General features: G+C 42.6%; 1 protein-coding gene across 1 annotated transcript in view; it reads left to right on the top strand.

The window, feature by feature from the left end:
• LOC115464396 (vomeronasal type-2 receptor 26-like) overlaps nt 1-12,732 on the top strand; it is a 51,014-nt gene extending 38,282 nt beyond the window's left edge. Inside the window, exons 5-6 of the mRNA XM_030194779.1 lie at nt 3,073-3,199; nt 11,834-12,732. Coding sequence (XP_030050639.1) covers nt 3,073-3,199; nt 11,834-12,732 — 1,026 coding nt within the window. The remainder of the gene's footprint in view (nt 1-3,072; nt 3,200-11,833) is intronic.
• Nucleotides 12,733-27,108: the final 14,376 nt, after the last annotated feature.

Consider the following 27,108-nt stretch of genomic DNA (forward strand, 5'->3'; position numbering starts at 1 on the left):
CAGCTGCAGTGGCTAGTTGACCTCTTAGAAAGATTGCACATTTTTTTCCAATAGCATGGACATGAATGAAACATGGTGCATGTGTCAACCATTGCACATGTAAAACATTTTCAGGCGTGTACATTCTTTCTGAAATACTATGCCATCTTTGCATTTTGTGCCCATTCTTTGGAAAGAAGGTACACTATTTAAAAAAACATACACACAAACAATATGTTTTGAGCTGTCCATCCCTACAGACAGTTGAAGGGGAGGAGGAGAATATCATTTAAATAGGCAGTTGCTCTTGGCCTCTGCCTAATTCTTGTCACTATTATAAGTACTGAAATGTCAAGTAAACTTGCCAGTTCAGAACTAACTTGGGACTGTTCTGAATTATTGAAAGGAATAAGGGTGCAGCATGAGTGGATGTGAGGAGGGGCTTCAATTTTAAATGTAACTGTCACAAAATGCCTAGCCACCCACCTGGGGTTACAACACTGCCACTTACATACACAAGTACCTGGCAGAAACCCAAATGGTGGCAACACTCCATACTACAAATCCCAGGGCAAGCAGATGCTTTCCCATATCTGTCTCAATAGCAGACTATGGACTTTTTCTCCAGGAATTTGTCCAAACCTTTTTCAAACCCAGGTAAGCTAACCACACATGGCATTTCTATTCATAATGATTCCATGCTGCTGACTGCATCATTTGGAATGTTTACTTTATTTGACTTAATTCCCTCTTTAACATATTGTGCAATCCCCCTCCAATTTGATCCTCTCTATCATTGTGACACAATTTGTACCCTGTTAACACAGTGTGCCATTGATTGTCCTCTTTCCACCAAGTCTCTGAGATGCCTATTATATCTACCTCAGCATTTAGTGTTATATATTCTATCTCTCCCATCTTATTTTTTTGGCTTCTAGCATTTGTATTCAGGCACTCCAAATTGTGTTTTTTCCTTTGATCTACAAGCTGCTTAGGAGTTGAAAGGGACAATGTGCATATTTTTTTCCTGCTCTCTCATTATGCTCAAGTCCACCTGCAGCTGTCACTTATACTCTAAACTAGCACCCTCCTTCCACCAACTGTCTCACAACCACATTTGGGCGAGTCTCCCACTCTCAAATTATCCCCAGTGATTTATAGGTTCCTGAAGCGTCACTCCTAGTGGTTCCACAGTTCCCAGAAAACACTCACAGATCCAAAACACAAACCAAAAGGATTCATTATCAGTACAGGCAAGCAGGGTGAACAAACAATTGTGTTTATTCTATAAAAAATATATATTTAGGAAGTACTTGGGGAGATCAGGATATATAGCTGCTCACCAGTTATCAAATATAGCAGTTTTACAGGGCTTCAGCAAAGAGCCTTCTCTCTCTCGTCTCCTGAGTTGAGACTGGGGGAAAAACTGTTGCAGGAATTGATGCATGAATTTATGATACTTCAGGAGTCAGACAGCACACCAGAATGAGAGAGAAATCTTCTTTATTTGCCAGCAAACAAAGTAGAACATCAGCATTAAGTCTCTTCTTCTCTTTCTCAGCTCTCTTTGTCTCTCTCTCAGCTCTCTTTGTCTTTCTCTCAGCTCTCTGTCTCAGCTGCTTCTCTTCTTATGCTGTCTTCTCCTTCTTCTGTCTGTTCCTTCTGTCCTTCTTTCTCTTCTGAGCTCCTTCTGACGTAAACTGCTTCTTCTCCCACTTAAATACAGTTCTATCTAGCCTAGCCTAGCCCCCTTACTCTCCAATTGGTTAAGGAATAGATTGATTACCTTGCCTCAACCAATCAGCTCCATACAAATATCAGTTACATAGGTTCCAGACATCCTAAACTGACCTGTGACCTGGGGCCCCTTACACCAGACATTTGGGCTCCAGTCTCTTACATGTTATTATGATTGATTTCTCATATTCCTAGTACTAACTGCTAACTAAACTCTGGTATTCATTAAAGGGGTCAAGGGCCAATCTTACTTAATAGCATACATATCAGGTTATTACTTTCAAGACCATTTCTACATTTTACCTATAATTAATCAAGGAGAAGAGAGCTGACTAGTCCTGACCTCTTTCACCTATCAGCTTATACATTGAACCAGCCAGAACTGCAGATAACTTAAAACACATGTTGGCCTCTTCACTGCAGTCCTTGCTTGACCTCTTAAACAGCAGACAAAGAGTAATACAGAATTTAACAGACATTCTACACAGAAACAAAACTTATTAATTTACACAGAATACAGCATATTCTAAAGTAAGCATCCTTATAAGACATATTCTACATACTTATAATGGTCTCTATATATATATCTAAGCTATCTCCTTATAACAAAATCTACATATCAAGAACTTCTGAAATTATTTCAGCCTATTCTACAATATGTCATATGTCTGGCTCATGCCTGCTTACAAAACTACAGTATGCCTAACAGTATACAGATGTTGAGCTAGCATTCATCATTCACAAGGGTGAAAGAAATTCCTGTCTCTGACCTTTCTAACCTTTGGCTTAGCCAAGCTAGACATTGAGTAATTAACCTGAACCATCTGGCATTCCTTCACTGTACTTGCAAAACTGAGAATTTAAAATAGTATTTGAGCACCTTTAACCAAAATTAACCCTTAATATGATTTCTCAGAATTAATCAATTTCTTTGTCCACTGCCTCAAAACCACTACAATCCAAATGAAAAAAGCTTCTGGGCCAGTCAGAGCCCAGTCTGGAAGTTTTAAAAATATACTGCAGACTACCTTTCCAAAAGGCTTAAACAAAGAGATTAGCCATGGATCTGTAGCAGCTTCGAAATATAAACATGCACCACCTGCTGGACAAAATAGAGAAATACACTGCAGGAAATACCCTGTACATTTTACAAGCATTTTACACACTGCTCTGTCACAGTAACCTGTAAAATAAGAAAGATCAATACACATGACACTTCCACTTCAAGCTAAATTTCAGATTCCAGATGCTTGAAAGCATGAATTGTTCCATAGGTGGGCAGATATAGCAACCTGCATTTTAACAATCATTGGTGAAGGTTATGTCAAATTACCCAGAATTTCTTTCAATATTCAGACACCTCCTGAAGCAAAATGCAGTGAGAGCTGCCCTCCTGGCTTCATGAAATTAACCAGGAAAGGAGAGCCCATCTGCTGCTTTGACTGTATTCCATGTCCACAGGGAGAAATCTCAAACCAAAGTGGTGAGTGATATCATGTGGCATGTCAGTGACTGTGGATTATTTGCTATGGTGTTCATTTTCAAAAGAGAAAAACTTCTCAAAAGTGGCACAAAGTGGTAGATGGACCATTTTCTCATCAAAATATCTAAATCATGATTTTCAATGTTTCATTCTGCAGTTCATCTAAATTGCATGGGGGCATCTTGGAGGTGTGCTTTAGCTGAGACTTGGGTTGGCTTTACATCTGGATATTTTTCTTCTATAATAGAACAGAAAAAAAGGTCCAGGGCAGAATAGAAATACGTTATTATCTAGACTTTTTCTAGTCATGAATAAGTCTGAAAAAGTTGCCTTAAATGATCAACTGAACATTGTAGGGATGAAAGCTTGACTCCCCCTAAATCCTCCAATAGTCACTCCCATCCCCCAAATATGTGACAGTAACAGTAAATACATGGCTCTGTGACAGCTGTGTGATATATATATAGTAGGGACACCCATTGATTAAAATTCTCAATCGCACGATTTGGATTTAGTTGGCATCTTTCTCAGTAGTAGCTGTAGGTGAGCTACATTCATGTACACTACGTATTTCCCTATCCCCTGGCAGCTCTGAGTGGCAGCACTAATTGTGCAGCCCTGCCAAAATAATATGTATTTTTTAGTACCTTTATTATCTGGTGATTTTATTTTATCATCTTCCTTTCCTTGCCGTCCTCTCCTCTCCATTCTATGGGCACCATGTCCTCCCTTCCCATGAACTAAGTCCAGATTTAATGTGTCAGTAATTAGAGCTTTTAAATGTATATTTAGGACTGTACATCAATTAAAAGTTTCAATCGTATAATTTAGTGCAAATAATTTTTTTCTTTGCACAATTTATCGCATCATATGAATGGGCACCATCTCCCTTCCTCCCTTCTCCCTCCCTGGGCACCATCTCATCCTTTCCCTTGCCTTCCATTCCATAGGCATCATCTCCTTCCCCGCCCCTCCAAGGGCACCAAATCATCCCTTCCCTTACACTCCCCTCACTTAAATGGGCGCCATCTCCTCCCTTATCTCCTTTCATGATCACCATTGTTTCCCTTCCATTTCCTTCCCTCCCCTATTTCCAGCATCCTTCCCTGCCCCCCACATCTCTCTCTTTCCTATTCTCCCGCCCCCTCCCCGGTTCATATATTTCTCTCTGTCATCTTTTTCTGCTTCCTCTTTATCCCATGGCACCTGATGTGGTCCCCATCTTTCTGTCTTTTATCTGCTTCCTCTTTCTTCCGTACCCCTCCCCACCCTGTCTGAATCTTTCTTTGTCTTCTTTTCTTTTTCTGCTTCCTCTTTCTCCCATGTCCCCCGCCCTGGTCTTAATATTTCTATCTGTCTTTTATCTGCTTCCTCATTCTTCTATGCCCCCCCCCCCCCCCCGCTGTGGTCGCATTCTGTCTTTGGCACCACTTATTACGTCTCCCAGCAAGGCACTCCAACAGGCCCCCCTCTCCTCTGCGGCTCCTTCTCCCTCCTCCTCACCCTTGCAGGCTGCTCAGATAACAGTGCTGCTTCTCACAGTGGCGTACCAAGGGGGGGGGGGCGGTGGGGGCAGTCCGCCCCGCGTGTCAGTGGGTGGGGGGGTGCTCCGCTGACGCTGGCGGCGCTGCAGTCAGCAGCACTCATCTCCTGCAAGCAAGCGGCGTGGCAGGCAGCCTGCCCTGCTTGTAAACGAACGAAGTAAATCTCCTCGTCATCGACTCGTCGGGCCTTCCCTCACTGGGTTCCGCCCTCCGCAATGGCTGGACCCAGTGAGGGAAGGCCCGACGAGTCAACGACTAAGAGAGATTTTCTTTGTTCGTTTACAAGCAGCGCACTGGGCACAGACGTGAGGCGTGGCCGCGGGACAACTGTGAGGGAAGGGCCTGAAGGTTGTGACCTTGGTCTTTGGGAAATGCAGCCTGTGTGAAGTGAACCGAGCCGTACTGGAATTTTTTTCCCCCCTGAATTTGAATAGATGGCTTGCAGGGGGGAAAAAAAAGTATTGTGTGTTAACCGTTTCTGAACTTTACACTTTCTTAGCGTGTACTGCACAGCCTATTCTTTCGTATGTTTGCGTCAGTGCTCTGTTGTATTAGTGTGTAATTAAACGGCACTGATGAAACTTAGGTGATGGGTGAATGGAAGTGATTTATACGCTGAAGAGCATAACGTGTTTTAATCTTTGCAAACACGCCTGTCTCTGAAAATCATAATATGAGGGCAGGTGGTGCTCCACTGAATTGAAAGTTTAAATGTATAAACAGTGATATAGGTACTAAACCAGTGTTACCCAATTTTTGCTGTTCAATTTGAAAAGGCATGGGATAAGCATGTGGTGTTGCTTAGCGAAAGGAAGAGTAAGGGTTTACAGGGGATGGACAGACTGGATGGGTCATATGGCCTTTATCTGCCTGCATGTTTCTATGTAGATGGGAGAGGGAGGGAAGGAGTTTCAGATGGGAGAGGGGGGTTTCAGATGGGAGGGGGGAAGGGGTTTCAGATGGGAGGGGGGTTTCTGATGGGAGAGGGAAGGAGTTTCAGATGGGAGAGGGAGGAAAAGAGTTTCAGATGGGAGAGGGGGGTTCAGTGGAGCTGAAACTGGAGGCTGAAAGGGGGGGCAGGTGGGAGATGTGGGCTGGGGCTAGAACTAGGGGCAGGTGGGATAAGGGGGCTGGAACTGGGGGCTGAAAAAAGGGGCAGAGAGAGATCCTGGATGGATGGATGGATGGATGGATGGATGGGGGGAAGGGAGGGAGGGCAGACCCTGGATGGATGGATGGGGGGGAGAGGGAGGGCAAATTTTGGATTGAAGCGGGGGAGAGGGAATACAGACTGTGGATGGATGGATGGATGGAGGGCAAATGGTGGATTGAAGGGGCAGAGAGAAAGGGCAGACAGTGGATGGAAGGAATAGAAAGGGCAGACGGTGAATGGAAGGGGGAGACAGGGCAGATGGTGGATTGAAGGGGCAGAGAGAAAGGGCAGACAGTGGATGGAAGGGATAGAAAGGGCAGGCATGAATGGAAGGGGGAGAGAGAGAGAGGTTAGACAGGGGCAGATGGTGGATGGAAGGGGCAGAGAGACAGGGCAGACATTGGATGGAGGGATCAGCAGAGAGGGCAGACACTGGATGGCAGAGAGAGACCGGAGACTGATGCTGGATGGAAGGAAGACAATAAAAAGAAGATGAGGAAAGCAGAAGCCAGAGACAACAAACTGTAAATAAAATATATTTTTACCTTTTTTTTCTTTAGGATAAAGTAGTATTGTAGCTGTGTTAATAAATGTTTGTAATAGAACATGTAAATAAGGTAATCTTTTTATTGGACTAATTTTAATAAATTTTGACTAACTTTCGGAGAGCAAAACCCCCTTCCTCAGGTCAGGATAGGATACTGTAACAGCACTATACTGTATTGACCTGAGGAAGAAGGCTTTGGCCTCTGACAGCTAAATGTATTAGTCCAATAAAATGGTATTTTATTTTCTATATTTGTTTTATTTCTATTTGTTAATTTGTAAAGTGGTGATTGGTATTTGTTAGTTTTTTTCAAATTTACATCTGCTGTCTTTATATTTTACACAGTACTAGGGGACATTTTCTGTTTCTGTGGTGTTGTATTGCATGCAGAGTCTGGCATCTTGGGGGTTCAGTTTAATTTTTCTCTAAATAGAAAGTTTATGATTACTTATTCTATAGTGGATTAGGGTGTATCTGTGTTTGTGAAAAAGACATGGCTTTCAGTTGGCATTGACTGTGCAGGATCGAGGATCTGTACTATTCTGTCTGGTTTCGTTTTACAATAGGTGATTTGATGTTCTGGTGCTCACTGTAGTGTTTAAGATGCTTTCGTTTTCCTTGCGTGACTCGTAGAAATGACTGCTAATGGTATGGTAGAATTGCTCTATAGGTCCTGAGTGTTTTGTATTCTCGGTATGCCTAGTAGTGGATTTTGGAGGGGGATGTTAAAAAATGACCGGCCCCGGGTGTCATCTACCCTAGGTATGCCACTGGCTTCTCACCCATCCCAAAGCATCTCTCTGCAACAGGAAGAGCTGGGGCGGAACTTCCTATTACAGAGAGACACTGCGGGCAGGGTGAGAAGCAGCACTATTTTTACTGTAGTGGTGAGGAAGTGGTGGACCTTTAAGTACAGTAGGTTTTCTCTGTTCCTGGAAGGTTCACTATACAATATGAAAAGGCTTATGTGGGAATTGTACCTGGATCCCTTTATGTGAAGTTCACTGCACTGACCACTAGGCTGCCTCTCTGCACTGCTGGGATGTCTGTGTGGTCAGTTCAGTGGGAATGCTGCCGGACAGACCTCCCTATGGCTTGTTTTTCTATGTTTTTTCCTGGAACATTTTTTTTTTTTTTTCAAAAATGGTGTTTACAGATGGATGTATTGAGACTGAAAACATCAAAGCCATAATCGAACCAGAAATTTAGATGCTTTTCTCATTTATGCCTGTGTGTTAGACATTAATTGAAATATTTTCAGAAAAACGTCTGGATGTTACATCGAAAATGACGCTCCTTCAGCTCCTGCTGTGTGAAACTCAGAAGTATGCAAAAAATTATGAAAAATAAGAAATCTGTATAAGCCATACTCATCCATTTTTCTTGTTGAGATCATTCTTATTTTGTAGTTTGAGGAAAATTGCCCTAGATAATAATTCCCACAGCACAGGACTTAACAAAGATCTGTTTTTTAAAAATCCCATTATAAACCATGAAATTCTTATGCTATGTTACCCTCCTATCAACCATCCATCTCTCCTTGTCTCTCTCGATGGGAATGAAAATGAATGTCTGCATCAGAGGATTAAAAGCAGGCAAATGCTAACAAATCTGAAACCCTGTCAACAATAGCAAGAGGCAGTCGTATATTGTTTAGTAATATTGAATGGTGCAGTTTAAAATCATTACCAATGCTCAGTTTAGTAAAAGACCCCCCCCCCCCCTTCAAACCCACTTATCATCACTAATTGGACTTAATTAATTCTAATAGGTGCAGCCAACATGGGGGGTGTGGTCAGAGAAGGAGCTTTGGGTGTCTCTGTTCCATCAATTAAATTTACGTGTGTTGTTATATTATTCAGGCCTATGCACGTAGATTTAAGCGCAGGCATTTACACCAGCTTTGCACTAGCGTAAAAGCCACACATAAATCTATACACATCCACCCAGCCTAAGCGTATTCTATAAACCGCATCTGAATTTAAGACGTGCCTAGATATAATGTGTCACATATAGAATCGGGTCCAGTGCTTAGTTAGGTGCCATTTAGAGAATAGCGCTTTGTGGAAAGATATGTAACTACATTTAGGCGTGACCATTTACACCAATAAAAACTTGTTATAAATCCCTGTGCCTAAATTAAGTATGGACCCTCTTTAATGCATAATAATGCATATAAATTAAAGGAACACCCCTGATCCTCCCATGACCCTCCTATAGCCGTGCCCCCTTTTTGGAGCCACTAATTAGCCAGTGCCACTGAATATTAGCAGATAGCCCTGCACAAATGAATTAACCATCCAGAAGCCTTTTACGGCTGGTTAAATCATTTTGGATATCAATCTTACAGTGTTAATGTTGCTCACTTTCTAGAAAATAGATGAAAAACAAAAGAAAAAAAGGAGTAAGATATAGAGGAAACAATAGCAGCTATGTATTTTTTATTTAGTGAGATGAGTTGAATTAGCAAAGTGTCTGTCTACTGTACATACCGATTCCAATTTGTAACTGGTTCATAGGCAGTCGGTGGCCCAACTGTTTGGGGAGGCTAAAGGGGGCGGGGTTAGGATGGGGCCAGGGGTGGAGCTTAAATCCATAATTGTCTGATAACACACAGAAAAAATAAATAAATAAAAATAAAAGTCACAATTAATACCTTTTATTAAATTTAGATATTAGATATGTCAAAGAATAAAGTGGTTGCTCAAAGCATATTCTAAGCACAATCGCTCAACTGCAAAACACTATGCACAACTTTGTGCAAAAACACACTCAGAACCTTACTGTACCATAAATATTACACTGGGCAGAACCTAATACACCAATATACCACCTATACGGAAAATGCAGACCGTCAACAATATGAAACAAGGGATCATATCATCAAAATTCTCATGTAGAGCCACAAAACACCCTAATTCATGTTTAATGTGGGATAAAATGCCATAAATAAGTAAATAAATATAAACTTTTAATGTTGAGCACCTGATTCTCAAAGTGGACATATTCCAAACACTATAATGAAAATACAATGATCTTTTCTACCTTTGTTGTCTGGTGACTTTTTCTGATCATGCTGGCCCAGTATCCGATTCTACTGCTATCTGTCCTCAGTGCAGGTCAGGAAGTCATCCTCATTAAATATCTCCCTGGCAACCCAGGACACCTCCAGCCAAACCCCCCTGCTCTCCCAGCAGTAAAGTAAACAAATTAAACCATAAACCAATTTCTACAGCTGGTTAAACAAGGCTAGAGGACTTTCACTGCAGCTCCTGCTGTGAGGATAGAGGTAAATCCAGGGCCATGCTAACACGGTAACCGAGGTAAGCATGGCAGGGGGGCGCTTCCCTCTGGGGGGCGCCGCCGCACCATGCTCACCTCGCTCGCCCTCCCGCAACGTCCCTTTTCCTTTTTTTCTTTTTAAATTTACCTCCGTGGTGGCGGTTCCGGCAGCGCAGCGTGAGGGAAGGAGGCGGTGCTCCCGATGTCTCTAGCCTTCCCTTCGCTGTGTTCCGCCTTCTTCTGACATCAAGGATAACGTCAGAAGAAGGCGGAACACAGCGAAGGGAAGGCTAGACTTCGGGAGCGCCGCCTCCTTCCCTGTCGCTGCGCTGCCGGAAACGCCACCATGGAGGTAAATTTAAAAAGAAAAAAAAGAAAAGGGATGTTGGGGGGAGAGAAGAGGGTGGGCAGTTGAACAATGGGAGCGAGAGGGCCGGGAGAAACAAGAGCATGGATGCGAAGAGGGGGGCATGGATGCGAAGGGGGGGGGGAGAAGAGGGTGGGCCAGGCTGGGACATGGGAGAGAGAGGAGCATGGATGCGAGGGGGGGTCATGGAAGGGAGAGAGGGGAATTGCTGGATAGGGATTAATGGAGGGGGCAGGGGGCAGAGGAGCACGGATGGGCATGGATTGGGAGGGCAGGGCTCAGGGAGAGAGGGGAATTGCTGGAAAGGGATGAATGGAGGGGGCAGGGGACAGAGGCGCATGGATGGGCATGATTGGGAGGGCAGGGCTCAGGGAGAGAGGGGACTTGCTGAATAGGGATGAATGGAGGGGACAGAGGCGCATGGATGGGCATGGATTGGGAGGGCAGGGCTCAGGGAGAGAGGGGAATTGCTGGATAGGGATGAATGGAGGGGACAGATGGGCATGGATGGATATGGATTGCAGGGCAGGGCTCAGGGAGAGAGGGGAATTGCTGGATAGGGATGAATGGAGGGGGCAGGGGACAGAGGAGCATGGATGGGCATGGATTGGGAGGGCAGGGCTCAGGGAGAGAGGGGAATTGCTGGATAGGGATGAATGGAGGGGACAGATGGGCATGGATGGATATGGATTGCAGGGCAGGGCTCAGGGAGAGAGGGGAATTGCTGGATAGGGATGAATGGAGGGGGCAGGTGACAGAGGAGCATGGATGGGCATGGATTGGGAGGGCAGGGCTCAGGGAGAGAGGGGAATTGCTGGAATGGGATGAATGGAGGGGGCAGGGGACAGAGGAGCATGGATGGGCATGGATTGGGAGGGCAGGGCTCAGGGAGAGAGGGGAATTGCTGGAAAGGGGTGAATGGAGGGGGCAGGGGACAGAGGAGCATGGATGGGCATGGATTGGGAGGGCAGGGCTCAGGGAAAGAGGAGAAATTGCTGGACATAGAGGGGAGGGAAGAGAGATGAAGGAGATGAAATGAGGGAAAAGGAAGAGAGAAGAAAAACTGCACATGGATGAAGAAAATAGGCAGAAGCTGAGGACCTGAAATGAAGAAGAAAGGAGGAAAGGAAAGAAATAAATGGAAAGGAAGCCCTGGAAACGGAGTTAAGAGGACAGATAGCAGCAGAATCAGATACTGGGCCAGCATGATCAGAAAAAGAAAGTCACCAGACAACAAAGGTAGAAAAAAAATCATTTTATTTTCATTTTAGTGTTTGGAATATGTCCACTTTGATAATTTACATCTGCTATCTTATTTTGCAATGTATAGCAATTTGTTTCTAAGAATATTGCTGACAATTCCTGTCAGTGTGGTAAGTGGTGAGCGATCATTTTCACGGGGGGGGGGCCCTCCGCCGCCGCCAACTGATAGTCTGCAGGGGGGGCGCCAACTGATAGTCTGCAGGGGCCGCCAGAGACCCTAGGCACGGCCCTGGGTAATCAACAATTTAAACCCCTCAGAGCACAGCAGGGGAGGCTTAGCCTCTCCAAGCCTCTTATACCGGGCGCCTATGAACTGGTTGATGTGCATCAAAACTGCTTCACCATTTTAAACATTAAGATATTATAGGACAACATTATCTGCTGTAGTCTGAAGTATAGAGTATTAATTTAATGGTCATGCACTATCCATAAACCAATGCTGTTTATGAGATATTAAAACAATATTCATCTTCCTCAGATATGGACAACTGTATGAAATGTCAAGAAGACCATTGGTCCAATCACAAGAGAGATACCTGTATCCCTAAATTGATAATTTTCCTGTCCGATGAAGAAGCTCTGGGGATGGCTTTGACTACCAGCAGCATTTTCTTCTCCCTTATCAATGCAATTATTCTGGGAATCCTCATTCATTACAGAGACACACCTATTGTGAGAGCCAATAACCGAGGCATCAGCTATATCCTCCTCATCTCCCTTATGATCTGCTTTCTATGCTCTTTGATTTTCATTGGCCGTCCTGAACCCGTGACCTGCATTCTCCGTCAGACTACCTTTGGGATGATTTTCTCTATCTCACTGTCTTCCATACTGGCAAAAACCATCACTGTGGTTATGGCCTTTCATGCAACAAAGCCTGGAAGCAAGCTCCGGAAATTGATGGGTTCCAGGATCTCATATACTATAATACTTTCCTGCTCTCTTTTTCAATTTACTCTCTGTCTCATCTGGTTGTTTACTGCTCCCCCATTCCCATATCATAACATGCAATCAGAAACTGGGGCAATAGTAATTGAATGTAATGAAGGATCAATTATTGCATTTTACTGTGTTCTGGGTTTCCTGGGATTTCTGGCTGGTATCTGCTTCATCACTGCGTTCTTATCAAGAAATCTACCTGACAGTTTCAATGAGGCCAAGTACATTACTTTCAGCATGTTGGTGTTCTGCAGTGTTTGGTTGACTTTTATCCCAACATATTTGAGCACAAGAGGAAAATACATGGTAGCAGTGGAGATATTTGCCATACAAGCTTCCAGTGCTGGACTGTTGGGATGTATCTTTATGCCCAAATGTTGCATTATCCTATTGAGGCCCGATATGAATAGCAGGAAATATCTTACAAAAAACAACTGAAATGAATGTTTTTTTGAAATTCTATGGAAGATAAAGCTGTGTTCATTCAAATTTGTAATCAATAGAAATAAAGCAAAATAAAACATGGAAAAGAAAATAAGATGATACATTTCTTGATTAGCTTTCGAAGGTTGTATTAAGTTATGTCCATTAAAAAAGGTATCATCTTATTTTCTTGTCCATGTTTTATTTTGTTTTATTTCTATTGATTACCTTTAAAAGTGGACTAACACGGCTACCACACCTCTCTATTCAAATTTGTGGAACTGTCTTTGATTTAGATCTTTAATTCATATGATAATTAATGCTATCCCTTAGTCCTGCATTCACTCCTAGATCCCTACTACTCAAAGAGCCCGATATTCAAAGCAATTTAAATGGGTTGAAGAATCTCCTGCCCTCTTAAATCCCTTTGGACCACATATCACCCGAAATTCAGTGGCACTAAACCAGAAAGTACCGCTGATTATTTCCTCTGATTGTCAATAAAACAAGTTACAGGTCAAGGATAGTATGGGAGGAGGAATTAGGCGGCAGCCCGGTGTTATGTGGGTGCCTTTAATAGTCAATTCTATCACCCTCATTGCTCAGTGGCCTAATTTAGGCCAACTCAAAAGCTGTCATATATTAGGCCACTAAGAGATGAAGGTGCCAGCGCTGAATATTGGCCAGCGATTAGATTAATTTTTTTCACTATGTTGTGATGAACCAATATCTCCATATTTTCTTAAACGTCATTCATTATCTGTGGTAACGAGGTCTTATTTTAAATTGTGCTCTACTGTCTTTTAGTCCTTTTATGAGGTACTCCATCCCACTTTATTGGGTTGTTTGCTCTTTTAAATAGGCAACTAGTATGAGGTCAAGTTAAAATTTCCTTCAGTTGGTTCAGTTAAGTCTATTAGACAGTTATGTGCATCCATGTCTTATAAAGCTACCTAAGTTTGGAATTCCTTTCCTATTTCAGTTCATGCTCTTAAGGACTACTTAAGTTTTTTAAAACATCTACAAACTTCAAATGTATATCTCTCATTATGATGTAGATTGTAATTCCTGGATTATTGTTTGGGTTATTGTTATTGTGATCCACACAGAACTATACAGACTTTTGAGGAGAATAAATCTGATATATAATGCAATGTAATGTAAACTCTCCTGGAAGGGATTTCCATAATTCAGCCCCGATACCCAATAATGTCTATTGTTCTGTTCCTACCATTCGACAGACATTTCTTGATGGTCTAATTAGTTTGAAATCATGAACTGAGCATAAATTTCTGTGAGGGGTATATATTACCATAAAAACTTTCAGTTAGCCCTGATTTAAACCATAAAGAATTTTAAAAATAAAAATTAAAACTTTAATTTCAGTTTTGGCTAGTTATGGCAACTAGTAAGTTGAATCAGACAAGGCATCCCATGGTCATACTTTGTTCCCACCCACCCTAAAATCAACTTGGTCACTGCATTTTGAACTGCTTTATCCTATCTAGTTGCTTTTGAGGAAGATCAATAACAATTACAATTGAAGTAATCTAGAATAGCAAGAATTAGTGAACTGTTGTTGAAAATGATTCACTTCTAAGTATCGTTTCAGCCTTCGTCACATCTTCAATTTAAAAAACATTTCTGCTCTGTACTACTGAAGTGAGACCCCATAGTTAACCCAGAATGAAGAGACATTCCTAGAACTTTTATTTCTGATTTAATTAATACCTCAGAACCGGATAATATTGGATTCAGTAGGGGCATAGGCAGTTTGCTATTCTCCATCCACAAGATATTTGTTTTATCTGTTAACTTTAAGAGGATCCTTTTACCAAGCTGCGGTAAAAGGGGCCTTATGGTATCAGTTGCAGCCATTTTTGACATTCGCTGAGGGCCTTTTTACTATAGCGGGTAAAAAGGCTGAAAAAAGACATGGTCATGTGGTAAAAGTTCACTTACCATATTGGCTAGCTGGGGATTTCCCTGGATATGTCCTCTTTTTGAGGGCATGTCCGAGGCGTCTGGCGGGTTTTGCCCGCATGCACGTTTGTCTGGATTTCTGGACAAACGTGCGTGCGGGAGGGCATCCGTGCGGTTGCGCGATCCATCAGCCCTGTGGCTCTCCCCTCCCCTTCCTTATCATCTTCCCTGGTAGTCTAGTGACGTCTGCGGGGCAGGAAAGAGCCCCCTCTTTCCTGCCCGGAGCGCTGCCTTGCCCATCCTCCTTCTCGGTCTTGGCTGGGGATTCAATATGGCCACCGAGAGCTGAAGTCTCGCGAGGCCGCTTCAACTCTTGGTGGCCATTTTGAATCCCCAGCCGAGACCGAGAAGGATGTAGGCAAGGGCAGGCAGCGCTCTGGGCAGGAAAGAGGGGGCTCTTTCCTGCCCCGAAGACGTCACTAGACCACCAGGGAAGATGGTAAGGAAGGGGAGGGGAGTATGTGATGGGGGGTCGTGGGGGAGGGGACTATGTGACAGGGGAGGGGAAGGAGTGGAATGAGGATCTGAAAGGGGTGTGGCAGTGGGCGTGGCGGGGGCATGACATGTGTCCTCTTTTTCAGAAGACACAAAATGGTAACCCTACTTAATACCACCCACTGAGGTGGCGGTAAGGGCTCATGCACTAACCCAGCAGTAATCAAGTAGACAATTGTCCTTGGCAAATCTTTTTTTATATTCTTCCATTTCAATAATAGTAACTGGATAAGAAGTATCCCAATAACGATCACCAGGGACACCCTCAACTTCTGTTCTTTGTTTAAAAAATACTGCAGCTCTGATGCTGATGGATTACTGGAATTTTTTCTAAAATCTTTGAAATTTTACCCTGAAAAAAAGTTGTAAAAGTTTCAGCTGTAACATCTAGATCCAGTTGTTTAATAGGCAGAGTTGTTAGGTGTTTAACCAATCTATGCAAATCTTTATTTATTTAGCAACTTATATTCCACTTAATATTCATTTATTGAGATTTATTAACTGCCTTTATGAAGAGATTCACCCAAGGTGGTTACAGCAGGTACAGTTTAACATAAAACTTATAATTTTGTTAACAACATAACAATAGTAAAATGACCAAGTATAAATATAAATACAGTGAATGAGATGAACATAAAAACAGTAAACTGAAACCTAATAACAGGACTACCATGAAAAAGTATCAAAAATATACACATTTAACAGCAATGAAATTCAAATAACAGAGATATAATACAATGTCAGCATAATACTAATGAAATATCTAATAAACTCACAATTAGAACTGTCAAATAACATTGCTATGATACTAATGTTTTTCTACTATACAGCTTATCATATAGCTGAGGAGCCAAGTGCAGATATATGGATGTGGGCAAGATGGGTGGTTCAGAGTCAGTTGGGATAAATAGATGGGTGGCTAAACTCGAGGCAAGTTCTTTGTACAGTTAAAAAAGATATAAGGAACTGATTTAAGTTACAGTGAGTGTAGCAAGCTAGTCCAGGTGCAGAATGAACGTATAGCCAGTCCCCCTACGAATTAAAGGCTTGGAAGAAGAGCCTGAGTTTTACCTGATTTCTGAAGTAGAGGTAGTCTCAAGTTACATGTAGCCACTCAGAGTAAATTCCAGAGCATGGGGGCTACTCCTGAGAAGGCTCACTGGCGGGTATCACATTGTACAATTTCTTTTAACGAGGGGACAGTATGGTTGACAGCATTGAAATCTTCATATGCACTGAGAGGAGAAGTTCTCAACATGGACTACTGCTAAGTTGGGTTATTTTATCACATCATATTATTTTAGTACGGGGATGGGCGAGGATGGAGGAGATTACTTGTAGGAACGGGAGGGAATGGAGGTGATTCCAGTGGGGATGGGCGGAGATGGGTTAGTGTGGACAGGTGGAGAAGGGTCAAATTTCTGTCCTGTACAACTCTCTATTAGAGGTCTCAAAGGTGTCTGAGGGCCTTGAAAACCAAACAGAATTTTAAATTTAGCCCTGAAAAGTACTGTTAGCCAGTGTAGTTTTTGCAGGAAAGATGTGACGTGGTCATGCTTCTTGCAGCCTTCTAGCAGTCGTGCTGCAGAATCCTTGAATTAGTTGGAGCTGATGCAAACTCTTTTTGGTTTGACCAGTGTATAGGACATTACAGTAGTCTAGTCGTGATATTATCATGGCATGGACCAGACATTAGAGTAGTCTAGTCGTGATATTATCATGGCATGGACCAGACATTACAGTAGTCTAGTCGTGATGTTATCATGGCATGGACCACTTTGGTCAGATTTGTCTTTTCAATATATGGAGAGAGATTTTGTAGCTGCCATAGTTGGTAGAATAGAGACAATTTTTCAAGGTTGCTTGAATTTGCGGGATCAAAGTGAGTGATGAGTCTGGCAGTATTATGAGATTCCTGATTTTAGGGGTAGTTCATATTTCCAAAAAGGTATTTTGAAGTCAGGTGTTTGTCCTCGTGTGATAGATAACCAAAGAATCTCTTTTTTTGCTTGAGTTCAGACAGAGTTTATTGTTTGCCCATTCCTGAGTTGCAGTTAGGCAGGCGGACAGTTTACTCAGAGCTGTAGGTAGATCTAGTTCAATGGGTATGAGTAGTTGCACATCATCTGCACAGATGTACAATTTTGTGTCTATTGACTGAAGCAGATCAGCCAGAGACTTGAGGTAGATACTAAATAAAATGGGAGACAATATGGATCCCTGTGGCACCCCACAGCTTAGTGCCCAAGTTAATGATGTGCTGTTGCTGAACAGAATTGATTGTTGTCTGTCTGACAAATAGGATTTGAACCACATGAGTACTTTACCACTGTTACTTGTTTCTGCCAGTCTTGTAAGCATGATATTATGATCCAGAGCTTCGAAGGCTGCTGAGAAATCCTGCAACTCTGATATAGAGGCAGATCCTCTGTCACAGTTTTTGTGCAGATCATCAAGAACAGACACAATAACTCTCTTTGTTTCGTACTTAAGACTGAAGCCAGACTGACATGGGTCTAGCCAGTTACTTTCAATTAGCCAGCCACTGAGTTGAATGCAGATGATGTTATGGCTTCAGCAATCCTAGCATTAGCTATGTGGACCACAAGTAGTTTCTGTGCTGATGTGCAGACTTTGGCCAATATAGACTAAATTTTATGCTGAATTGAAGTCTTGTCCAAAATGTGGATTATAAAAGGTTGTCAGCCAAGCTCGGTTTGTAGGCAGGAGTCTAACCCCCACATTATTTATCCCACCAGGATATCTATCCTATTGTATATTTTGGTATCATTCACAAAGAGGTAAACCTTACCAGACATTTGCTAAGCAGACTTTTAGGGTCTGTGTGCTGCAAATGTCAGGATGGATTCGGACGGATAGGCTGGAGTGGCCTTTGATGGAACCTCCAGTAGTTGGAATGTAAGGACAGTGCCAAGTGACTTCTATGGTCTATGTCCCAGAAATGCCAAAAAAAGACCACATAGACATCACATTTAATCATGAATTAATTGATTAGAGTGACTGTTGGGAAGGTTGGCTAGACCATTCAGGTCTTTATCTGTTGTCATTTACTACGTTACTATGTTTAACACTTCCTCAATATCACTCACAAAAAGTGATAAAGAGAGTCAAACCAAGAGTCAATCCTTGCATCACACCACCAATGAAATGACTTGGAGTAGAGATGCGGAAGATGGAGGGGGATCCACTTGAATTTATTGCTATGTGATACAGATTTCATCATCACCTCAATTTTTGTCTATTGCTCATTTTTTAAATTTTATTATTTTAATTGCACTTTAAAAATCTTCAGTATGGTAGACAAAAACATGTCACAAAAAACAGAACACAATAATAATTTCACGTATCTAATGAACTTTGTAAGGGAGGGGTGATCATATTTTCAACCATCAATATAAAATGTATAACTATAATAAACAATATCCAGCCGATGTATTACTTATCTAATGATATAGAGCAGGATTCAAATTCCTATATGGCACCACTTTTGCTCACCTGTCAAAAGCTCTTTTTGCCCAGCAACAATGTGTCTCAGGATTGTCCACTTGCTTTCATGATGCTCTACAATGAGGCAGCCCCTGTTCTCTTAGATCTTGTCTTTTGAATCCTCCCTCTCTCAAATGAGTCTTTGAGTTGGCATTAGTGACCAAGCATCACAGCTAATAGCTATCTAGTGCATCTTGCCACAAAGAGAAGACCAAGGCACATTGCATACATCTCAGACTGGCTATAGAAGACAACATCAGTGAAATTTTATCAGTACAATCAATAGTGAGTCAGCTACACTGGTTCTACCACAATACAGGTTTCTCATAGCTATTGTGCTCATACAATCCCTGACAGGCATCACTAAAAGAATACACTATAGTGACCTTCAGGGAGGTATGAAGCCCTATTGCAATTATGCCTACAAGCACATCTGTAATGTCATCACCTGGTGAGTTGTGGGGACATGTAAGATGCTATGCCAAGGGGATCCATTAACTCTCCCTACAACAGCCTGCACAGCATTCAGCCAATGTATCAATTATCCAATGACATTCAGCAGGCAGAGTGCACACTCATGTACAGCAGCACTGTTGCTCACCTGCCAAGGAACAAGGTGTATTCTTCAGACCAAAAGCTTGCTTTGTACAGCAGTCAGGGTGACCCTGGATGGTCCACCTCCTTGCAGGTGTTCAGATCATGGCAGCCCCAGTTCTCTTGGACTTTGTCATTTTTAATTCACTCTCTCATAAATACATCGTTGGATCTGCATTAGTGACCCAGCATCACATATAATAGCAATCTACTGCACCTTACCACAATTAACAGACCAAAGCATACCTCCAAGACTGGCTACATAAGACAAAATTAGTGAAATGTCAATCTGCGATAATCCATACCAATAAAGTTGATATTGTGACAGCGACTCTGGCACCATCACAACACTGCTTCCTTATGGCCATGGTGCTGAAACAAACCTAAAGAGGTGCCTCGCCTTCACAAGCAGAATGCAGCTATACAACCTTCACGGGTCACATGGAGGGGCATAATCAAATGGGATGCCCAAGTTTTCCTGAGGGCGTCCTCGCAGGACGTCCCCATGAAGGGATGGGGAAACCCGTATTATCAAAAAGATGGGCGGCTATCTTTCATTTCAATAATACGGTCGGGACAGCCCAAATCTCAACATTTAGGTCAACCTTAGAGATGGTCGTCCCCGATTTTCGGCGATAATGTAAACCGAGAACGCCCATCTCAGAAATGACCAACTCCAAGCCATTTGGTCGTGGGAGGAGCCAGCATTCGTAGTGCACTGGTCCCCCTGACATGCCAGGACAGTAACTGGGCACCCTAATGGGACACTGCAGTGGACTTCAGAAAAAGCTCCCAGGTGCATAGCTCCCTTACCTTGTGTGCTGAGCCCCCTAAAACCCACTCCCAACAACTGTACACCACTAACATAGCCCTTAGGGATGAAGGGGGGCACCTAGATGTGGGTACAGTGGGTTTGTGGTGGGTTTTGGAGGGCTCACAGTTACCACCACAAGTTTAACAGGCAGCCACCTTACCACTCATTATGTTTGCTAAACAAGCACCTACTCAAATACCAATGACATCAAAGATTATAATGCTGTAGCTACCTGTGCCCATATAAAGACTGAAAAGGGGTCTAATTTGTCTGACCACACACCAACGTGATGTAGGCTATCCAGCTTATAATCGAACGAGAAAAACGCCCAAGGTCCGACCTAAATCGGGAGATGGGCGTTTATCTCACAAAAACGAATAACGCGGTATAATCAAAAGCCGAATTTGGGACGCTTTCAACTGCACTCCGTCGCGGATGCGGACAAAGTGGACGGGGGCGTGTCGAAGGCGTGTCGAAGGCGGAACTGGGGCGTGGTTATCACCCGGACAGAGATGGGCGCCCTTCGCCGATAATGGATGCGTTTGTAGCTAGAATTTAGGGCACTTTTCCTGGACCCTGTTTTTTGACGAATAAGGCCCCCAAAAGTGCCCTAAATGACCAGATTACCCCCAGAGGGAATCGGGGATGACCTCCCCTGACTCCCCCAGTGGTCACTAACCCCCTCCCACCACACAAAAATGATGTTTCACAACTTTTTATTTTCACCCTCAAATGTCATACCCTCCTCCCAGGCAGCAGTATGCAGGTCCCTGGAGCAGTTGTTAGGGGGTGCAGTGGACGTCAGGCAGGTGGACCCAGGCCCATCCCCCCTACCTGTTACAATTGTGCTGCTTAATGCTTATTAGTCGTCCAACCCCCCCAAACCCACTGTACCCACATGTAGGTGCCCCCCTTCACCCCTTAGGGTTATAGTAATGGTGTAGACTTGTGGGCAGTGGGTTTTGAGGGGGATTTGGGGGGGCTCAACACACAATGGAAGGGTGCTATGCACCTGGGAGCTCTTTTACCTGTTTTTTTGTTTTTGTAAAAGTGCCCCCTAGGGTGCCCGGTTGGTGTCCTGGCATGTGAGGGGGACCAGTGCACTACGAATCCTGGCCCCTCCCACGAACAAATGCCTTGGAGTTATTCGTTTTTGAGCTGGGCGCTTTCATTTTCCGTTATCGCTGAAAAGCAAAAACGCCCAGCTCACACATTGGCGAATAAAACATGGGCGTCTATTTTTTTCGTAAATACAGTTTGGTCCGCCCCTTCACGGACCCGTTCTCGGAGATTAACGCCCATGGAGATAGGCGTTTCTGTTCCATTATGCCCCTCTATATGACTTAACACAATAATATGTAAAAGATAATCACACTCTATTTATGAAATGAGCCATTCACATCACAGAACTCCTATGAGTAAACCTGAACCTGACTTAACACATGAAGGCCAGTAGCAAACTGTGAAAAATACCTACTGACCAGGTAAACCAAAATTTCTCCAGTGATTCTGCTGCATACTGACCATGGAGGCCAAAAGTCCAAAAGAGATTTCACTGCTTACTGACCACGTAGGCCAAGAATCCTGAAGTGATTCCACCATCTACCGAAAATATAGGCTGAAAGTTTCTCCAACAACAAGCCTCTAAAGGTCTGGTTGCATCCCCAAAACCTCTCTCCTCCCAGGAAGAGAAATTGGACTTTAACTTACTAGGTTCCCTGGCTCCATCACACCAACCCATACTGGCAGATTTATTAAACAGACACATGTCATAAAAATCTCTCTTTTCTTCTAAACTCTCACCATGTCTCTAAAACTCTGGTGGTAAAATCAGAAATTCAATTCCAGCAGGCCTTGAGTAGGCCACGTCATTGAGTTTCCTGCTTTTGTAATGCCAGCAAGCAAATGACCAGTTAAGACAATATTCAGACTTAACTGGTCATGGGTTAGCAGATAAAGATAGGACTGCTATTTATGTGGTACTATTTATCCACTTATCCTAGTTAGTTAAGTTCTGAATATTCTACTTCAACCAGTCACACCCACAAAACTACCCCAGAGTGCCCATGACATAGCCTTCTTTAAGATCACTAAACAGACATTTTCAGCGGTGATAAGCAGTTAAGTGCTGCTGAAAATGACCAGTTAGCCACCAACAAGTGAGTTAACCAGTCGGCAGCCGTTCCCGGCCAGTTAACTTGTTTTGAATATCGGTTTGTCTATGTCCAATGTTTTCCAGTTTATTGTTTTGTCCATCTTGAAGACTGAAATATATATTCTTTTGTTTACAACTGAGGAATATGTAAAGGAAGATACATACAACCCAAAAGAACACTTTCACTGATTACCATTATTTTCTTCCTCACTAAGACATCCTATAAGCCTCTGCATGCAATGGGGTAAACCCAGGACAGGATCAACTCTGTCGGGCAAATCTGGATCCAGTTGGCAACCCTAAACTAGTGTAAGGGCTCATACCTAAGAGTACACACACTCACTATTTGTCACTAATGCATTTGTTATACTGCCATTCTGTAGAACAACCAATGCATTCTTTCTTTGGTTGTTCTACAGAATGGCAGTATAACAAATGCATTATTCTCACCCTTATCATTCCATATGAGTGTAGGAGTAGCCTAGTGGTTAGTGCAGTGGACTCTGATCCTGAGGAACTGAGTTTGATTCTCACTGCAGCTTCTTGTGACTCTGGGCAAGTCACTTAACCCTCCATTGCCCCTGGTACAAAGTAAGTACCTGAATATTTGTAAACCACTTTGAATGTAGTTGCAAAAACCTCAGAAAGGCAGTATATCAAGTCCCATTTCCCTTTTCCTTTCCCTATATACCTGGTTCAGCTATATTCAGTTTGGAAGCTGTATTCTGCAACAACTGTAGTTTGGATAAAAATTTAACCTAAATCCCACTGCACAACAAATTACAATAATTGAAAGGGGGATAGGAACAGCCTGAGCCACAATTCTAAAGTTGTCTTGGGTCAGAAATGATCGAATACTGTGTGACTGACACAGCTTAAATCTTCTTAAGACTATTTTGGCCTCAGAAGTCAAATTAGAATCTAGTATAATACTAAGCACCCTCGATTGGAAGTCTATTGAAAGAATCTTATCTGTTCCTAATACATTATTATTCAAATTTGCCATGACCTAACTACTTTCCCTGATCTGCTCATAATTTGGCCAACTAAATTTAGCTAGGAAAAATAGATGCAAGTGCACCACAGGAAAACATGATTAAAACAGAGTGCAAACAGAAGAAATCAACTGAGCTCTGTGTTTCTATAGTGAAAACCATTTATTCAGGGACAAACAACATAACATGTTTCGCAAAGAGTCTGATTCAGGGGTTATTGAATTATACACAAAAGCTGTGTGGCAGTTCTTTTGATAATAGAACATTGCTGTTGATTTTATAGAATTTTTTGTACATGTTTGAAAGGACAATTATATAATTTATTGATTTATGTTACAAGAACCCCTGAAGCAGCCTAGATTCATTTGCATGAGATCTGCATGGACAACTTATATGAGGAACTTTGAGGGTTGACAAAAGAATCTGGGAGTTTCTGAGAAAGATGCTGGAAGTCAGAGAAACTGTTGGTACCCTTGGGGGTTTCTCTCCTGGCCAGTAGATGAGGAACATTTGGATTGTATCTCCCTCACCCTGAGAGGAAAGGCAGTGGTGATAGAGGACTCTGTCCACAGGAAGCCAAAAGAGAGGAATAGCCAAGTGGTTAGTGCAGTGGACTTTGATCCTGGGGAAATGAGTTTGATTCCCACTGCAGTTCCTTGTGACTCTGGGCAAGTCATTTAATCCTCCATTGTTCCTGGTATAAAATAAGTACCTAAATATACATAAACCACTGTGAATGTAGTTGCAAAGACCTCAGAAAGGCGGTATATCAAGTCCCCTTTTGCGGTTCAAATTGGCTTGCATTTTGGCAAGCACATCTGTGGATTGGATTTGGATTGCATTTTCAGCAAGTGGGACTGGGATTGAAATCAGTATTAATTCTGCAAGCAGAACTGAGGACATGGTATTCTTCTGCCTACACTTTCAAGTAGGCAGTGCAGGACAACATACAATATGCCCCCTGGTATATTACAATCCCTCAATATCTTTAATTTTGGATGTAAAAGAGCAATATGTAATAACAATCTGTTACCTATTGAACTTAACTATAAACAGTAATTTATTTTTTTTAGAACAGCTTTTATCAGTTTTACCTGAGCTGATCTTTAACTCATCCTTGGAGTTCTTTTTTTTTCCATTTGGGGTTATATTGGCTAACTTCCAGCAATTAGATATTGTGACTGTTTTAAATAATTTATTTATTTATTACATTTCTATCCCACATTTTCCCACCTATTTGCAGGCTCAATGTGGCTTTCGTATTATTGGAAAGGCGATTGCCGATTCCAGTAAGAAAGACAAATCCGGTAAGAAAAACAAATACAAAGTAATGTTGGGTAGTATAGATTGGAGTGGAACATACACAGTTATGGCATCTTTGAGCGGAAGAGTTATGTTATGTCCATTTCGTGCTTTGGGTTCGTTGTGTTGCAGAGTCCGGGCTTTGTTTTTTTTTTTTTTTTGTTACATTTGTACCCCGCGCTTTCCCACTCATGGCAGGCTCAATGCGGCTTACATGTTGTGTTGCAGAGTCCGGGCAATTAGGTTGGGTCAGTAGGGTAGGCCTTTTTGAACAGGTTGCTACTAATATATTTGAATTCTTTTAGAACTCTGAAGTCAATACCATCTGGTCCTGATGATATACACTTATACAGAGGTGTATTTTCAGAGCACCTTGACTTACAAAGTTACGTGGAGAGGCATTTTCAAAAGAAACATCCAAGTTACGATTTGGATGTCTTTGTAAAATGTCCAAATCCGCGGGGAAAACTGTATTGTCGAAAAAAGATGGACATCCATCTTTCATTTCAAAAATACCATCAAAGACGTCCAAATCCAAGGACGTCCTTAAATTTGGACGTCCCTAGATTTGGATGTCCTTGGATTGGACATCTTTGACTTTCGGTGATTTTTTAAACCAAAGACGTCCAAGTCAAAAACGTCCAAATGCAAGCCATTTGGACATGGGAGGAGACAGCATTTCTAGTGCACTGGTGGTACCCCTGACATGCCAGGGCACCCTAGGGGGCACTGCAGTGGACTTAATAGTTCCCTTACCTTGTGTGCAGAGCACCCCAAAACTCACTACCCATAACTGTACACTACTACCACAGCCCTTATGTGTGAAGGGGGCACTTATATGTGGGTACAGTGGGTTAGTGGTGGATTTTGGAGAGCTCGCTGTTTCTTCCACAAATGTAACAGGTGGGGGGGGGGGGGGTATGAGCCTGGGTCTGCCTGTCTGAAGTACACTGCAGTACCCACTAAAACTGCTCCTGGGACATTCTTGCTCTGTCATGGACCTGAGTATGACATCTGAGGCTGGCATGAAATATTTTTACAGATTTTTTTTAAGGGTGGGAGGGGGTTAGTGACCACTTGGGGAGTAACAGGAGGTCATCCTTGATTCTCTCCGGTGGTCATCTGGTCATTTCGGGCACCTATTTGTGCCTTCATCGTAATAAAAACAGGTCCGGGTGAAAACGTCCAAGTGCTCATCAGGGACGTCCTTGTTTTTTCGATTATGGGTAAAGGACGTCCAAAAATGTTAGGTATACCCAAGTCCCGCCTTTGCTACACCTCCGACACGCCCCCTTGAACTTTGGCCGTCCTTGCAACGGAGTGCAGCTGGGGATGTCCAAAATTGGCTTTTGATTACACCGATTTGGACGTTTCTGGGAGAAGGAAGTCCATCTTCCGATATGTCGAAAGATGGGCATCCTACTCTTTCGAAAATGAGCCCAATAGAGGCTGTAATTGGGTTCTAATATGTCAGACTACATGTCAATTTGATGCTGACTAAGGGACCTGACACTATAAAGATAAGTAAAAGATAACCAGTTTATTCATGAGATGAACCATTAAAAGAATAGAGACCTCCTGTAATCAGATCTGAACCTACCTTAACACTTATCTGGTCAATAGCAAGCCCATGCTGGCAACCTGCTTAGTCTGGCCCAAGACCAGACGGGCACAAGGTTGTTTTGGTTTGGTTTGCAGAAAAGTTGTGATTTCTATTTCTGTCTGAATCTCTCTTTGTAGTTGTCAAGTATATTGTTTTATTCATCATGAAGTTTACATGATGTGGATACTGAAAAGAGTAAAACCATTCCTCCCACAGAAAACTTTCCGCAATCTAGTACAATCCACAGTGCTCACCCATGCCGACTACTGCAACAACATCTTCATAGGTTGCACAGCCCAAATTATGAAAAAACTCCAAACTGCCCAAAACACAGCAGCTAGACTCATTTTTGGCAAATCACGATTCGAAAGCGCAGCACCACTACATGAAAAACTTTACTGGCTCCCCATCAAGGAACGCTTAAACTTCAAAGCCCACACAATGATCCACAAGATCCTCCATGGCGAATCTCCAAGCTACATGTCCAACCTAATCGATCTACCACCCAGGAACTGGCTCAAATCTTCACAAACATATCTCAATCTTCATCTTCCCAACTGCAAAGGCTTCAAATACAAAACCTACTACGCATCCAACTTTTCTGTTATAGGTAGCCAACTCTGGAATGCCATACCTCGACACATCAGGAAAACCAGCGAACACCTACCCTTCCAGAAACTGCTGAAGACTTACCTCTTCAAACAAGCCTACCCAAATGAACCATCCTAACTCTCGAACCTAACTCCACAACACTAGTATTACCCAATCACCAATCCTTTCCCCACATCTCTCATTATTGTTCTACTCTATGTAATAATGTCATTTCTGATACTTTGTTTCATACATTGTATTAGTTCTGTGATACTTGTACCATACTCTATGTAACTATCCAGCTTATAATCGAAACTTTTCCCTGGCGATCTTCCGACACAAATTGGGAGAT

The sequence above is a fragment of the Microcaecilia unicolor genome, chromosome 3, assembly GCF_901765095.1.
Source record: "Microcaecilia unicolor chromosome 3, aMicUni1.1, whole genome shotgun sequence".
Lineage (NCBI taxonomy): Eukaryota > Metazoa > Chordata > Amphibia > Gymnophiona > Siphonopidae > Microcaecilia > Microcaecilia unicolor.